The sequence below is a fragment of the Nelumbo lutea genome, chromosome 2 (assembly GCF_056320005.1).
Source record: "Nelumbo lutea isolate HS-2025 chromosome 2, American lotus-T2T, whole genome shotgun sequence".
Classification (NCBI taxonomy): domain Eukaryota; kingdom Viridiplantae; phylum Streptophyta; class Magnoliopsida; order Proteales; family Nelumbonaceae; genus Nelumbo; species Nelumbo lutea.
Genome location: NC_142685.1, coordinates 111837155 through 111854744, shown reverse-complemented (window position 1 = coordinate 111854744; position 17590 = coordinate 111837155). Strand labels below are relative to the sequence as shown.

At 38.9% G+C, this 17590-nt stretch overlaps 2 protein-coding genes across 2 annotated transcripts; one reads left to right on the top strand and one right to left on the bottom strand.

Moving 5' to 3' along the window:
- Window positions 1-287: 287 nt before the first annotated feature.
- LOC148872825 (cytochrome P450 736A117-like) lies at window positions 288-2659 on the bottom strand. Its single transcript, XM_088968594.1, has 2 exons — window positions 1665-2659; window positions 288-1088 (listed from the first exon to the last, which is right to left on the bottom strand). Exons 1-2 carry the CDS (start codon window positions 2619-2621, stop codon window positions 459-461), a joined length of 1587 nt encoding a protein of 528 aa, XP_088824720.1. The 5' UTR covers window positions 2622-2659; the 3' UTR covers window positions 288-458.
- Window positions 2660-11384: 8725 nt separating this feature from the next.
- Window positions 11385-12158, top strand: LOC148872824 (uncharacterized). Its single transcript, XM_088972000.1, has one exon. It carries the CDS (start codon window positions 11464-11466, stop codon window positions 11890-11892), a length of 429 nt encoding a protein of 142 aa, XP_088828126.1. The 5' UTR covers window positions 11385-11463; the 3' UTR covers window positions 11893-12158.
- Window positions 12159-17590: the final 5432 nt, after the last annotated feature.

Below are 17590 nucleotides of genomic sequence, written 5' to 3'. Positions count from 1 at the left end.
ATATATTTAGACCTAGAACTAATTATTTTATGGAAATATATAATTTTTTTAACTTTCTTGTAATTTTTTCTTGTTTTATGTTTGAAATAGTAAATTTGATAGATAGTAAATAAGATAATATTAATTAAAAATATTTAACTTCATAAAAATAATTTAGTATTATTTTAAGTTATTATTTGAATATAATCAAGTCTGTGATTTTATTTCCATTAAATAATTCGCTCAAAACTGGTTATACCGAGACTTGACCCGTTGAAAGTCCTAAACCAAAATGGGGCCCACTATAATTATTTATTATGGGTAGTAATATAATTAGAACTGTTTTATTTAACCAGTAACATCAATATACAGGACGGGGTATACATTAACCTTATCCTTACAACCCCCCCCCCCTCTCTCTCTCTCTCTCTCTCTCTACATACATCTGTTGCTTTTGTTTTACATGTGGACTACGTAATTCATATTTGACATTGGTGAGGAATTGCAACTGCAACGAGTGGGTGCTTCTTGTGAGCTGTGGTCCCTGAACCTTCTGTCATATCTAAATCCTCTCCGCTGGATCCACCAGGTAATTTCCAATCAAATTTGTGCAGAAGATTAGCTAGTACAAGTTCATTGGCAGCCATTGCAAACTGAATTCCTGGACATTCCCTCCTGCCTGCTCCAAAGGGAATTAACCGGAAATCATTTCCTTTGAAGTCAATATTTAGGTTACTAGCAGAAGTCAGGAACCTCTTTGGTTGAAATTTCTCTGGTTCTTCCCATGATGCAGGATCTCTTCCAATTGCCCAAGCATTGATAAACACCACTGTTTTGGCTGGAATGTTGTATCCTTCTATCTTGACATCTTGGGTCGATTCTCTTGGTACCAACAAAGGAATTGGAGGATGTAGTCTTAGGGTCTCCTTTATAACCAACTTCAAGTATTGCATTTTCTCTACTTCCTCCTCTGTAACATAGGGTTTGCCACTACTCGTATTTCTCACCTCTTCCTGCAATTCCTTCATCACTTCTGGATGTCTTAAGAGCTCCGCCATTGCCCATTCCATGGCTGTATGTGTAGTGTCAGCTCCTGCGACAAACATGTCCTACAATGGAAACGAGATAAAAGAAATTAATGAGAATCCATGAGTATGAGTTATTAAACACGATGAATTAATTTATAGTAACATTACAATGGTAGGTTGAACTCCCTACTGTTGAAACTGTTGCCCTGGGTTTAGATTGATAGTAATAAATTCCTTAATTTTCAGTTACGTTCCTCCCTTGTTTCCTATCCAAATATAGCCTGAAGTGTTATGAGACACGGCATAGCATGTAGGTAAAAAAGTTTCTTTATGTTATCTAATTCCTGGTGTAAATTCAACAACAATACTCGCAAGTATACCATGGCTAGTGATCCATACTGTGTGGTTAAATTTAATTAAATTCTTAAATAGACTGGTTGACAAAGAGATAATTTCTACTCAACTCAGCAAGTGAACCGAGCCAAGACCCGATTCCCAAACTATGTTTACATCAGTTGATTTTCAAAGGTATAAAAGAGAAAAAAAAATTCGCTGTAAAGGGCAAAAGATGATTGTTGAAATATATATTTCATCAGTTGAAAAGAAAAAAAGTTGCAGATGGAAGCCAAAAGAAGAGTTTTTAATTATTCTGCTTACCAGTATGATAGCTTTGATGTTGTCTCTCTCAATAGGAATACCAATCGTCTTATCCTTGGCTATCGCAAGCAAAACGTCTACCAAGTCTTCTTCACCACCACCAGTCTTATTGCCTTGATGAATATGTTCTTCAATTACTTGTTCCAGAAAACAATCCATTTCTCTGAAGCACTTTTCCGCTCTTGCATTCAAACCACTAATGTAATCCACCCAAGCAAGCCATGGGATGAAGTGTCCGACGTTGAAAACTCCCAATAGATACATTAATTCTCTCAACATCTGCTTAAAATTCTTCGAACCCTCCCCGCCTCCACTGTATTTCCTTCCGAAGGCAACCCTGCAGATTACATCGTTCGTGAGAGAAACCAGCGCATCGCTCAGGTTGACCAAAGCCGAGGAAGAAGGTGAGGAGGAACAGGAGCGTTGGATGTTCTCGATTAAAAGAGCTGTCTCTTGCTCTCTCACCGGTTGAAATGATTGAACCCTCTTCACGCTAAGAAGCTGGAGAACACAGATTCTACGGATCTGACGCCAGTACTCGCCGTAAGGTGCAAGTGCAACATCCTTGTGATTGTACACAAGACGCCAACTGTTGCTCCTCTTGGGTCTGCTGGAGAAGATGAGATCATGTGTTTTCATGATCTCTCGAGCTGTGTCGGCCGACGACACCACTAGGGTTGGTGAGTTGCCCAGATGAAGAAGCATAAGTGCGCCATGGCGTTGTGCGAGGGAGTGAAGATCACGGTGCGAGGTCGAACCCAGTTGGTGGAGGTTCCCTATGACCGGAAGCCGAAATGGAGAAGGTGGTAGGTTGTGACTCTTGATTCGACTTCGGTAACCTAAACTGAACAGAAAGAGAAAGATGGAGGAAAGGAGGAAGATGAGAGACAAAGGGAGGGTACCAAGGAAGATGCCTTGTCGGTCGTCCGGCCACAATCGTTGTAGCCAAGGACTCATTTTTCTCTTCTCTCTGCTTCACAACTCCGGCCAAAAAGGCTATCCCTCCCATCTAATTTATAATGGTTTTAATTCCTATCACCTTAGCTTTACGTGTCCTTCTTTCTATGGCTGAATTATCTTTTTCACGCCCACCAGGTGTTCTGTGAAGGGAAATAGAATCTGTAGCGACCATGTTTGTATATGAAAATGAGAACCCTTCATCACAGCATGCCCGGACCGCACATCGGAACATCTCGCAATCCAGGGTGGGATGTGGTGTGAGGTTGGTGTGAGGCAAGAGAAGATCCCAATTCCATTTCTTTTCTTATGCTTACCATCAAAATTTTATTTCCGTTAGAAAATGAGAACCCTTCTTTCAGCAAATTAAGGGTTTTCATCGGCGGTGACTTAATATGCTTTAACACCGCCCAAGCCAAAGCCAATACATCGGTGGTCCCAGCCACGGTAGCTCTTGGAGACCCACTTCAACCACATCTTACAATGGAAATCATTATCCTAAAGGCCACAGCTGCTTTACCTACTGATGAGGGGTGATTTGGCATGACCTAGACACGTGGACACAGCCTGCTGATTAGATTATGATTCTGCTTTTGTTGCCATCTCAGCACCACCAGCCACTATGGGTGTCTCAGGCACCTCGGCAATGACCGAGGTTCAAGTAGCTCAGGATGGCCCAATCTATCGAGGTGAGACGTACCAAACTTCTAGAAGCGTTAGCCGTTTCTAAGCTCTTTAGGATGTCGTAGGTCTTATCCTCATCTCACCCAAATTGAATGAATACGATAGGCCTTATCGGCTAACACGCTATCCACCTCCCGGGGAAGAATGGACTCCTAACAACGCGAGCCGAGCGGAGGTGTTTCGTGAGACCCACAACAACCCATCTATATAAGGGCATCAGCCCCTAAGACCCAAGTACACACGATTATTTGCTCACTAGCTCTCATACTTACAAGCTTTCAGCTCGCATACAACCAGTTAATAACTTAAGTATCGGAGTGACTACGCCGGGTTAGCCACCCCGGGTTCTCTAATCCTTTCTGTCTTGCAATTCGACCCACCAACTAGGCAACCGACGTCCGAGATGCCATCCATCTAAGAGAGACCAGATCGCGCACCATCAATTGGCTTCGTCTGTGGGAAACGTGACAAGAAAGTCAAGTTTTCTACCTTAACCACACTACCAGCATCTCATCAACGGCATCACCAAGAAACACCGGAAAGAGCGTCAAGATGACTGCTATTGCAAGGCAGAAGCAAATCCCGTACAACCTTGAATTCTCCTTGGTGAAAATCAAGTAGATCACCATCCCTCCCACTATCTCAGGAGTTCTAACGACACAATGCCAAGCATTCAGCACGCAGCCCCTCAACGTTCCCCTACCTCATGTGAGTGTCGCCATCTCGATCGCAGAGCCCTCTGTGGTTCATCCCAGGGTTGGTGAGTAGTAGTTCCATGAGTTGGGGCAAAGTGTTCGGGTCATGCAACTTCAAATGCAATAGATCCATTAGTTCCAACAGTACCAGCAATATTACTTTTATCAACAGCAGTTCCCACCACTCCAACCGAACCAAAACCTGAATCAAAATCAAAACCAACAAAACATGCGCCGATCTCCTCCCCGAGGTGTAGGGACATCTCGGGTCCCAGCCCCTCATCGGGGTCGGACCCCACCTCGGGATCCAGTAGCGGGTCGGCACACTCCACCACCTCCTCAAGTGGTAAACCAGAAGGATCGGCCCCAAAGCAGCCACCAATGCAAAACCAATCAATAGCAACACTCGCAGTGTAAGAGCCGTAAGAATCAAGTCAGCAACCAGCAGCCCGAGGTGAGAGGCATGACAACAGTCAACAGCCAGCTTGCGTTCGTGAGAATGCTAGCAACAGAGACCAGCCATACCCTCATGACAACGTTTAAGAGCGGGAGCACACTAGGAATGAAGTGCTAGACAATACCAAGGTGAATAAAACCAACAACGAGGCCGCTAAGAAGCAACGCCGGCACAAGGCATGTTGCACTTCAGCAAAGAGCAGTCCATCGGAAGCAGTAGACAAGTCAAGGGAGGAAGTGAGCTCGGTAGCTACACAGTCGGCTCCAATTTTGTTGAGTCGGCCCTACCCCCTAGCACCAGAAATCCTCTCGACCCCAAGGCCAAAAGGCTTCAAGACACCTGCATTGGAGACATATGACTGGAACACCGACCCGAATGACCACGTCAATAGTTTCTAGTCCCTGATGTTACTCACTAGAGCAGATGAGCCAAGCTTATATATTGTGTTCTCCACAACATTTAGAGGTACAACTAGGACATGGTACAAAAACTTATAGCCAGGCTCGGTCAAGAGCTAGACACTGTTCATCGCCCATTTCATCACAAGTAAGAAGTGCCCAAAGTTTGCAGAGAGCCTTCTAAACGTGATACAATGGGAGAACGAGTTAATCCACAGTTATATCACGAGGTTTAATGCAGAATGTCTGCAAATTCCCAACCTCAACTGAGTCGTGCAGCTTAGTGTGGCCCAGAAGGGAGTTTGACATGTTGAGTTTCATTGGCGCCTCAGGTTGAACCCTCCGAAGACAATGGAGAACTTCCTCGATGACGCCGACAAGTTCATTTAGGCGAAGGAAGCCCTTGGTTCCCAATTAGAAATACAACAAGGCAAAAAGAGAAAGCGGGAAGATGAAGGTACCAGCAGCAGCAAGCACCAGCAATGTAAGAGCAAGTCGCCAAAGCAAAGTAAATCACTGAGAAAGTTACCACCTCGGTATTCTAGGTCAAGTCGGCGATCTAGGACCCCTCTAATTCAAAGGTCCAGCTACACCACCTAAATGAAAAGAGGGGTAAAATCCTTATGGCAATCAAGGAGACTAGCTATGTCAAGTGGTCGCCAAGGATGCAAGGAGAGCCGACGGCCAAAAACCCTAATGTGTACTGCCATTTCCACCATGACATCGGGTACAGTACAGAAGGTTGTCGCAACCTCAAGGACGAGATTAAGGAGTTGATCCGCCGCAGATATCTAAATCACTTCATCAAGCATGAAGACAGGGAAGCAGTAGACCGACAAGCCGGCCAACGAAGAGATGCTCCGGAGCCAAGCAGGAGGAATAACCAACAACCATCTCAACAACCGCCGCCACCAGAAGACAGGCCGATCTGCGGGGTGGTCAACATGATCACCGGTGGGTCTATTGTTTCAAGGTGCAGAACAACAACAAGCAAGGCAGAAATCCAGGAGCTGAAGTAAGAAGAAGAGAACCTACCAAAGTGACCTCGGGTGGAGGAGCCGATCTATTTCACCAAAAGTGATGCACGCGGAATTCAGTGTACACATGACAACGCCTTCGTGGTCAAGCTAATAATCAATGACTTCAAGGTGAAGCGGATATTAGTGGATTCTGGAAGTTCAGAGGATATCATGTTTCTGGAGGTGTTTGACAAGTTACAATTGGAGCAGAAGGATTTGAAGCCAGCAGATACCCCCCTAGTTGGGTTCAATGGAGACGTAGTGAAACCCCCTGGCCGAATTACAATTCTAGTAGCAGCAGGAGCAATGAGAATGGCCCAACTCAGTACGCTTTGAGCATACATTCCTAGTGGTCGCGACTCCGTCCCCCTGCAACGCGATTTTAGGTTGACCCATCTTGCATGCCCTACGTGCGGTGGTGTCAACCTACTACTTGTCAATGAAATTTTCGACGAGCTACGGAGTAGGGATAGTACAAAGCGATCAGCTTGAGTCACACAAGTGCTACGTAGTCGCTTTGAAGGGCAAGGCAATGTTAGCAGATGACATCGAACTAGAACCACCCCCCGAGCACATAGAGGATTGAGCTGCCCCAATGAAGGAGACAGTCCAGGTTCCAGTCTCGGATGCCATGCAGACGAAGACCCTCCAGATCGGCGTTCATCTAAATGAACCACTTAGGTTGCAACTGGTAAGTTTTTTACTTAGTAATTTAGATGTATTTGCTTGGTCGGTAGCAGAAATGCCCGATATTGACCCTAGTATAATAACTCACAAACTTAATGTGGACCCCTTAGTCAAGCCAGTTAGACAAAGAAAAAGCAACCTCACCCTGAAGCGGTAGAGGGTAGATGAGGAGGTTGAGAAACTCCTTGCAATAGACTTCGTTAAAGAGGTCCAATACCCGAGCTAGGTGCCCAACCCTGTGCTTGTGGAGAAAGTTAACGGAAAGTGGTGCATGTGTGTCGATTACACCGACCTCAACAGAGCCTGTCCAAAGGATTGCTTCCCCTTTCCTAGAATAGATCGCCTGGTAGATGCTACCTCGGGGCACAAGTTGCTAAGCTTCATGGATGCCTACTCCGATCGACTCGCTAGACCTCGGGGCACAAATTGCTTCCCCCTTACTGAGCTTCATGCACGAGTTGCACGAGGTTTCCACCTCGGCCCCAATGGACTCGCTACTTGCATCAAGCAAGCTACCAGTGCTAACGCTAGACATCGTGAACTGAAGGAAAAGAAACGGATAAGGAACGAAAGTCGCTTACCTAAAAGGAGAAGAAGGAACAACCTCAGAATGAAATGAAAGCCATCAACTTGGATTAGCGCACAAGCTCCAAATCGTAGATTCAAAATGGACAAGGTGAATGGGACCCAAAGGCCCCTATTTATAGCCTGGATAGTCAATCTTGGATAGCTGAGATCTGTTCGATCCGATGGTTCTCATCAAAACCAGCTGCACAGCTCCTGAGGCTGAAATCGATTAGCGCGTGTTTTGACGTCCGCAGGGTTTGTAATCCGTGTGACATCCTCATGTTCCCGATACACGATCTGGATTTATGGTCGATCCGACCAGGTCAACACGATCAAACCGTAGGATTAGACCTCGACCAGAAAGGAAACCAGGCCAAACCCACCTGAGTTCATCATGACCTCCCCGCATCGGGTCAGGACCCCGACACAGGGAGTGGGGAGCAATTGATGAGGGGTGATTTGGCCCGACCTAGTAAGCAGAGGACACATAGACACGACCTACTGACCAGACTATGATTCTGCTCTTACTGCCATCTCAGCACCACCAACCACCTCAGTGGGTTAGGCCACCTCGGGTGTCTCAGGCACCTCGACAATGACCGAGGTCCGAGTAGCTTGAGATTGCCCAACCTACCAAGGTGAAACGTACTAGACTTCTAGAAGCACCAGCCGTCTCCGAGCTCTTCAGGATCACACCACATGACCATAGGTCTTATCCTCATACTGCCCCAATCGTACGGATATGAAAGGCCTTATTAGTTAGCATGTTATCCACCTCCTGGGGCAGAACGGATTCCTAACAACGTGAGACAAGGATCTCGGATGTGTTTCGTGAGACTCACAGTAGCCCATCTGTATAAGGGCATCAGCCCCTGAGACCCAAGTACGCGAGATTATTTGCTCATTAGCTCTCATACTTACAAGCTTTCAGCTCGCATATAACCAATTACTGACTTAAACATCAGAGTGACCACGCCTGATTAATCACCTCGAATTCTCTAATCTTTCCTGTCTTGCAATTTGACCCACCAGATAGGCAATCAACGTTCAAACTGCCATCCAACTAAGAGCTATCAAATTGCGCACCATCACCTACATCGATGGTGTTGTCCAAAGAGCAGAAATACTACTGAAAGGACCAAAGACTAAGACGTAAACATAGAGAGTGGAAATAGGTGGAGCAAGATAACTCTGAGTACGACCTATGTTAGACTTGTAGATATCGACTGAATAGAGGGTTCTTGTGGTCTGTGTAATCTGGGGTTTTGGGTCGTCTTTTGAGTAAATGGGGTTCTGGAAAGCATCAAAGCTTTGTCGGCGATTCCTTGGGCGTTTGATTTTTATGAAATTTTATTAAAAATAAGAGAGTTTTCATGGAGTTTCCTCTGAAAACTTTGTGTCAACTATTACGAATGAGAGAGGGAGGGGGTAGTGGTGGAGGTTGGAGAAAATGGTAAACCCTTGAAGGAATAAAGAAATGGAGGAACGAGCACTATATATGACATCTAAAGTGGACATCTATGTCCAATTCAATCATTATTTTTTCAAACACAATCCAAGTTGACTTTTACTTCTGTGAGTGGTCATTTTCTTATGTTTTAGATAATTATTTTTTGTCTTAATTTTATTTTTATTAATTTTTTTCTTTATTGATTTGTTATTATTTTTTAATTAATTTCTAGTTAAAATTATTAAAAAAAAACTTCTCTTATAACAATTCTATAAACCACCCAGTTTTGATCCTAACAAAAACCTTCTTTATAGTTTTGAAAAAAGTGTAAATACCTGTTTAGTGTTAGCTTTCCAACAACAAAGATGCCAAAGTTACCAAAATATCTTTATGTTATTAAGGCGTTTTTATATACTATTTAAAGTTTCATTTTCACCCTCCACTAATTTATTTTACCTGACAATTTTCAAAGAGTAATCCTCTCTACTTTTCTTGGACAAAATAAGGTTAAAATGACTGAACTGAAGTATAGAAGGAAGCAAATCTTTTTGTTTCAAGGTATTTTAGCAAATTTATATTTCATGAAGTTGGCTAAGGATGATATTTTAAAATGCTTAATAAATTACATCAGCATTTTCCATTTGGAATGCTGACACAAGGTAGGTGTTTGCACCTTTTTTTCAAAACAATAGGGGAGGTTTTTGTTAAGGTCAAAACACAAGGGAGGTTCATATGATTATTGGAAAACCCAAGGAGGTTCTTATAATTCTCCTGATTTTAAACGGAATTTAAATTTCTATTAAATTAATTAACCAATATTTAAAATTAATAAAATTTTATTCATTTTATATTAATCCTTACTAACTTTAATCTGTTATGTTGTCCTTTTACGTTTTAGAGGAATTTAAGTTGGTTTTAAAACAGTAGAAATTAGTTATAATCTAATAATTGTTAGATAATTTGTATTATTTTTATATTAATTTTAAGTGAATTTTAAATGGATATAAGTTTTTAATTTATTTTATTACTTTTTATTAATTGATTATTTTTTATAATATTAAAAATTTATTAATAATAAAAGTTAATAATTAATTTTATTTTATATAAATAATTTACTAAATTATTTTTACTATGGATGATGAATTTTTATTATTTTCAAATGAAATATAAATGAATTATAATTTTTATGATGTTTTATTCAATGTTTTCAACTCGTCATTGACTTGGATGATTGAACCGTCCAAATCATGACTTCGACCTATTTATAATTATTGGTTTCTGAAAACCCACTATTTTGTAAAAAAAAATCTTGATTTGGTCAAAACATGTTCGATATAAGCAATTGAACCCTTGAACTTTTGACCTACTAGGGTTGAGCATGGGTCAATTCGATTTGCTTTCATGGTAGAATCTGGAGCCTACTCTATAGAGATCGGTTCTGGATTTTTGGAACCAGAACCTACACTCTAAAAGTCAGTTCTAGGGTTGGTTCTAGCCTTGGTGCTTCTAGCGGTGATTCCAGGATCTACCCTATGGAACTTGTTCTTTCTTTACTCTCTCCCTTCAAAAAAAATGAAATATGCTCTTTAAAAACTATTTTCAATAAATACAATATATAGTTTAAAACTTATACTATTTTTACTGATTAAAGTGACAAATTTAATATGGAAATTATTATAATATATTTATATGTGGTTCAAAACTTATCATTATAATTTAAATTTTCTAAACATTACCATTTACATTACATATTATACACATCCAAACATTTAAAAAAAAAAAAGATCGAATGACTTAAATAACTCAATGGTCAAGTGAGACCATGACCTTTGCATACCATGGGTGTTTGGGTTCAAATCTTCACATCCTCAAAAGTATTTTGGGATTTATTTCAAAACAACTTTGACTCCAATATCAATTCATGAGATTAGGTGAACCCCTAGTCCTTGGACTGGTTGGATTAAGGTTGGTTCCAAGAATTTGAAACCAAACCCTACTTTATAATAGAATGGGTAGCACCAATTCAAGCCCCATTTGAGGTTGGTTCCGCTCAGTTGTAGATAAAACCTACCCATTTGCTCAAAGTCGGTTTATACGTTCAAGATATCTCTTATGTTTGCATATTATTACTTATAGGAAGATGTTATCAATATACAATTATAGTATTATGTGGATAGGTATGGATTTGATTCTTAATTGATTGATTTGGCCCGCCTTGAATGAGATAAAATGATATATAAGACAGTCAAACAGTGCTCGAATCTCCTGTTGTGCATCAGGAATATCTCCCAATGAATGATAGCATGATTGATCGGATCAACTGCACGCGAAAAATGAATTCAATTGATGTGTGGGTAGGAGATCCGAATTACTCACAGCAATGCATCAAAATCGTCGTTCTGTTCACTACTCCAATCAAAGCAGTTGATTTGGAGTCAGGATCAGCTCACAGCGCACCTCATACCGACCTCACAGGCAGGAGCAGATCCCAAATCGTCGTTCTGTTCTCGTAGTACACACTACCGTCTACCGAGCCACCGATTGAGTAAATACGCGCTTCCACGTGTCCCGTATCAATTCTCACGCGCTTTAAATGGTCACCGATCACCGCCAAACCCAATCAAAACCAATTGCAACGTAAGCAACTAAGCACAAATAAAAAACACATTTGCAAATAGCGACAGACCAAAATAACCCAATCAAAGCCCACAAAATAATAAATTTCAAGGAAAAGACGTGGTCATTCCCGTAATTTTCACTATCCCGATCTTTTAAAAGATAAACTACTTCGGTTCGCTGGCTTCAGTTCTCAGTGAGTTGAGTGAGTGAGAGAGATAAGTCAGAAGCAGACTCAAAAGTGATTATACCTGAGAAAAGAGAGAGAAATGGGAATCGTGATAATAGACGGATCGACGGTTCGAGCCTTCGTGGAAGATGAGGAAGCGTTCAAGAAGAGCGTGGAGGAACGGTTCGCGAGTCTGGACCTGAACAGCGACGGTGTGCTCTCGCGCTCCGAGCTCCGCAAGGCCTTCGAGTCGTTCCGCCTGATCGAATCCCACTTCGGCATCGACGTCGCCACCCCGCCCGACGAGCTCACCAAGCTCTACGACTCCATCTTCGACAAGTTCGACTGCGACAACAGTGGCGCCGTCGATCTCGACGAATTTAGGACCGAGATGAAGAAGATCATGCTGGCCATCGCCGACGGCCTCGGTGAATCGCCGATTCAGATGGCCCTCGAAGATGACGGTAACAGCTTCCTCAAGAAAGCTGCGGATCTTGAGGCCTCGAAGATCGCGGCACAGGCCACATGAAGGAGGGAGGGAAGGTCCGTTCCCCTGCGATCGGACGGTCCAGATGGTTTTGTTGTACTGTAATGTAATGTAATAGTAGTATCGTACTCTTTCCCTTCTTGATGTTGCTACTTGCTAGCTGTTTCAAGGACTAATGCGTTTTACCATTTTCCTTCTCTACGGAGGTCCATTTTGATTACGGTCGAAGTGGTTAATCTGTTTGGATAAGCTTTTGGTTTTGAGCTTTCTACCGTGTGAAACGAAATTGATTCATGTTGTGTCTTATATTTCTATGTAATATCCTAAAGTTGGTGATACTCGTGTATTACCAATTGTTGGGGTGGCTTGTCTCAAATGCTTTGGGAGATTTATCTTATCAAAGCTGATACTAGTGTATTACCAATTGTTATGGTGGTTTGTCTCAATCGCCAGAGTGAGACCCAAGGCACGTAATGTAGGATTAATTGAATCCTTAAATCGGATCAGATTTTTAGTATTACCCTATACCATGAAAATTGATGATCAAAACTGAAAAGTTACACTTGACCCTTATACCGGATTATGGTACTGTACTAAGTGTTGGATTGTGTTATCTTTGATATGTCAATCAGTGATATCCTTAGCGAGGGTTAAAACTTGGGTATGTTGGGACAATCTGAGAATTCATCTGAGTGGGTGATCATAGTGACGGGATCAGCCCCTTTGTCGGACAAAGGTAATGATCGTGGATGCACTCTCTCTGATGGAAACTAAACTGTCTGCAGTTGATTTCAATCGTTGAAATTTTTGTTTTGCAAAATTTATATATATGATATATAGATAAGTATGGTTTCAAAATGTTTACAAATGGTTTTATTTCCCGGGATCCATGTAAGTAGAGAGTGCAGCACTGTTCCTTGCAGCCGAGAGAGGTCCTCTCTTGTCGAGCAGTGCTTAATCATTATGGGCTGAGAGGTTAAATGTAAGGCCATTTGGGATGATACCTGATGGGTTAATCTTGTATTTGCCCACAGTCCCTGTGTTTTTATAAGATGGTTTGGTCCAGGAACCACTTAATGTAAGTATTGGGCCCATAGAGTCCATATGATGGGATCAAAGGGTTTATTGGGCTCTCCAGTGAATTCGGCCAGACTTTGTAACAGAAGCTGGGCCGAACCCATGTGGTTGGTGTGTAAATCAATGCTTGGGTCCCACGCCATACAAAGAAGCCCAACTGGGCAGTAGTTTGGAAAACTTTTGAGTACATAACCTCATTGGGCCTAAAGCCCATTTCGAACTGGCCTTATTTGATCAGTCATTATTAAGGGGCGGATCTGAGATTAGGATGAGCCTAAAAGCTTATCTAATCTACAAATATGATTAAGAAGAGTTCTAATCCAAATACAGATTTGGATAAAGGCAACTCCTGATATGATCAGAAAACCATTTCTTAATCATTAAGCAACTAGAAAAAACCCTATTCGAATTACATGAATTCGAACCCTAGGGAGACAGAACACACTCTACAGTTTGTGAGATAAAGATCTCAGAAACCATAGAGAAAAGAAAAGTAGTTCTCCATCTATTTCTCTAGCTTCCTCCTGTTGCAGCCGCCATCCATCTGTCACAGTTCATTTTCTCCGTCAAAGAAAGATCAAGAAGAGTTTTTATATCAGCCTTTATTGAAAGGTTGATTTGGTTTGGTGCCCATTGTCATCCAAAGGATTCTTGTGAAATATTCAGTGTGTATGGCACACCATGCTGGTTCTTTTTTACAGTTGTTGTGTCATTTTCAACAGGAGAAGATCTTGGTTCCTTCTTTGGGCGTGAACACCAACTTTGGGAGAAATTTTTCTCTGGTTCAGGTATAATTCCCCCTTCACTTTTTCGTTCAAATCTAGTTCGGTTTTAGTTCAAATATAATCATTGAATTTTGATTCTAAAATTAGGGAATGCGATTCCCAGTTAAAAAAGGCAGGTAGAAAATTTTTGAAATTCGTCTACCTATTTCGCAACTGTTTTAACGCCCATACAATAGATTTTATCATCCATTTCATTTAATTGTTAGCATTTGGTATGAATTACTTTAAAAAAATATCACTGTATTAGCGAACAGATCTAACGTCACTTTCTTTTAAGGTGCTGCAGCTTTTCAATGCACGTGCCTCAACCATCTCAATCTCTATTTTTCAATTGAATTTGGCTTCCTTAGAGAGGGCAACCCACAATAACCTCACAACACGATGCAGCTTTTGCATTGGGAAACATCTTCTTCTTGAGATAATGGTAACGTTTTGACTGGCAAGTGATATGCGGTGGGTGTTAGACACATTCTATGTCAGGAGCAAATCTGAACTCCTTCAAATATTTATTATAGCTCGAATCTCCTACCAACAAAAATAAGTCAAAAAAGTGTCCTTTTTAGCTTTTTAAGACAAAGAAAAGTGTTTTCTGCATTGGGTAAGAATTGCTTTGAAAAACAGCCTCTTCAAATATATAAATTTCTAATGTGAGTTTCAATATTATTTGATGGAAGACTTTATATAAATTGAGAAAGATGAAGTATTAATTCAAGAGAATGACCAATAACCCCACTGTCAGAATTTATAGGTTAAAAATACATTTGGGTAGATGCCAGTTTGGAATTGATGTCAATGGTGGGTATGGGTGGATAAGATGTGGTTTTTGGACCTTCTGAATGTTTATAGGGTTGCAGTGGGAATCAAACATGTGTAGTTAACTAAATAATTCTATATGTTTTTAATTATTCCTTTTTATATCTAGATTTCTTGTTTAAGATATACAATTACAATAGTAAAATTACGTTTATTATTTTTTGTTGAAGTAGTGTGATTAATATACAAAGATTTTTTTTATATTTGTATTTTGAACATTTTAAATTATTTTTGTTACTTTTAATAGTTTTGATACAATTTATTTAATTATCCCAATGGAAAAAATTTATGGTTACACCAATGCTTCCAACATGATCAAGAATGGACATCTCATACATTGAGTCCCAGGAGTTCACATCTACGCCCCATAAGGGGGCGGCCCACAACATCTCATAGTATATTCCTGTCATGCATTGGGACAATCCATGCTGTCACAATTAAATAACAAAATTTTAAAAATAGATAAAATATAAAAAATAGAGAAATTAAAAAATAAGAAATTTTTTAACATTATATATCCGGCATATTAACAAAAATAAGTATGATAAAAAAGAAATGATTTTATTAATGATGGAAATTGAATGTAAAATTTGAAACTAATTGGAAATAAAACTATTTTCCAATTTTCACTCATTAAATCTCATATCTAAGGTATATTTCCTCATTATATTCTATATTTAAGATATATTTTTCCCATCATTAAATTCTACTAATTAAACCCACAACATTAATTTTAATATACAAAAATAAATATTTTAAAAAAGAAATTTAAAATCAAAACCATTTTCTTCCCTCTTGGTGGTGGGTCAGCAATTCTACCATATGGGGTCAAATGTGTTATTAAATAATATCATAATTAAATAATAAAATAAATTAAATATATAATACAAATAAAAAATAAAAATAATTGGGCATATCTCTAATATTATATATTCATTATATTAAACAAAAGAAAGTATTAAATGTAAAAAGTATTTTTATTAATGTTGAAAATGGAATACCAAATTTAAAATCAACGTAGAAATGAAATGATGTCATAGTCAAATAGTAAAACTTTTAAAAATAAAAAATACAAAGAATCATAAAAATAAAAATAAAAAATGGACACACATCTAGTGTTATATATTTATAAAAAATAAAATATTGGGTACATATTTAATATTATATATTCATTATATTGAACAAAAATAAGTATTATACATAAGAAATAATTTTATTAATGATGGAAATGTAATACAAAATTTAATGTCAACATGAAAATCAAATTATTTTTCTTTTTGGGTGGTGGGTTAGTAGCTAGGATCAAATGGATTAGTTGATGATATGATAGCTAAATAGTAAATCTTAAAAAAAATAAAAAAGTAAAGGATAATAAAAAATATATATAAAAATTATATATTAATTATGTCAAACAAAAATTAAGTATCATCATTAGAAATTATTTATATAATGTAGATGGAATACATTACTTAAAACTAATCAGAAAGCGAAGCTATTTTCTTATTTTGAAGGTGGGTCAATGGTCAAACTTTTCAAAAAAACTCATGATGTCATAATTGAATAATAAATATTTAAAAAATATACAACACAAAAAATGAAAAAGTGTAAAATTTTGTCAAAAACATTTGGAAACATTTTTAATGTTCTATATTCATCATATTAAATAAGCATAATTGTTAAAATAAAAATTATTTTTGTTTATGATAGAAATATAACACAAAAAATTAATAGTAGTAGTAATAATAATAATAATAATAATAATAATAATGTGTTATTTTAATTTAAAATTCCCACGTGCAATGCACGTGCTCATTTACAACAAGCATTTAAAGTTAATTTTACTTATATTGTTACTTCTGTTAATTTTCAATTTCTATCTTAACTATGATGTATCTAAAATTCAAATAATTAGTATGAAGAAAAAATTCTTATGGGCAATGGACAAACTTAATTACTAGTAAATCAAAGGGTCATAGCAGTAGAACAAAAATAGATGATATGACATCTAGTGGACAATGGGTTAGGATAGTTTTTCCTATTGTAAAAACTTGCAGAATTTTAGATAATTTGAGGCATCCAAAAATTCAATGAAAGCTTAAGATAATTTTCCTTCAAAACATAACTGTCAAAAGCTCAACAAATGATAGTGACTGAAATTAAGAGGAAGCAAAACAGATAAACGAAGCTATATACATAACAAAAGAATCAAACGAATTGACATCTATGCCCCCCGAAGGGCACCCATAAATGCCCTACACATCCCAACCGTGTACTGGTAACATCTCCCACTAACAATTTTGGAGATGTTCCCAATGCACGCTGAGATGTGCCTACAGGGCGCAGATGTGATCTCGAATCAAACAAGGATGATATTTAACAACAAAATTTACTGAAATTCACATATACAAGAGAAGTTCCCTTCTCCTCCGCTTAATAGAATTAATCAAATTCCGTAGGGGACTTTCCCATCAGTATTTATCTAAATATGGAAAAACGGGTATACCCATTTAACACCCAGTCACCCATGCACAAAGGAGAAGCTCAGCCAGTTGACCTACTAAAATCTAGGGCCGTTCAGTAAGTCTTTTTGCATAATCTTTCAGGCTTTCCAACATTTGGAAAATGGAAGTCTGGTATTTTTCCATTTGACAATAAAAGACAGGAGTCTATCAGGACTTGTGTCCTAAAAAGCGAATGGAAGTCAAAATTGGCAAAAACAACTTCTGTGCTTAGCTTACTTTCTCTCTTTGCCTAAAATTCATTTAAATTGGAACACCATGATATATTAAGATATTTACCAAACGATCCTTAAAGACAACACCCAAAATTTCTTTATCATTTTGACCACCTGGCTATCAGAAAATTTTCCTAAAAAAACTTACCAAATAACACCCTAATTATCAATAATCCCTTTATTATTTTCAATTATCACCAAGTCATGAAGACTGCGAGTCTCTCACTGAAAACTCAACAATGAAATCTTACTCTTTAATCCATAGGACTGCATACTGAATCGGAAATAGGAAGATCCAATTTTCATTGGTTTATATTCAAAGACGAATCAA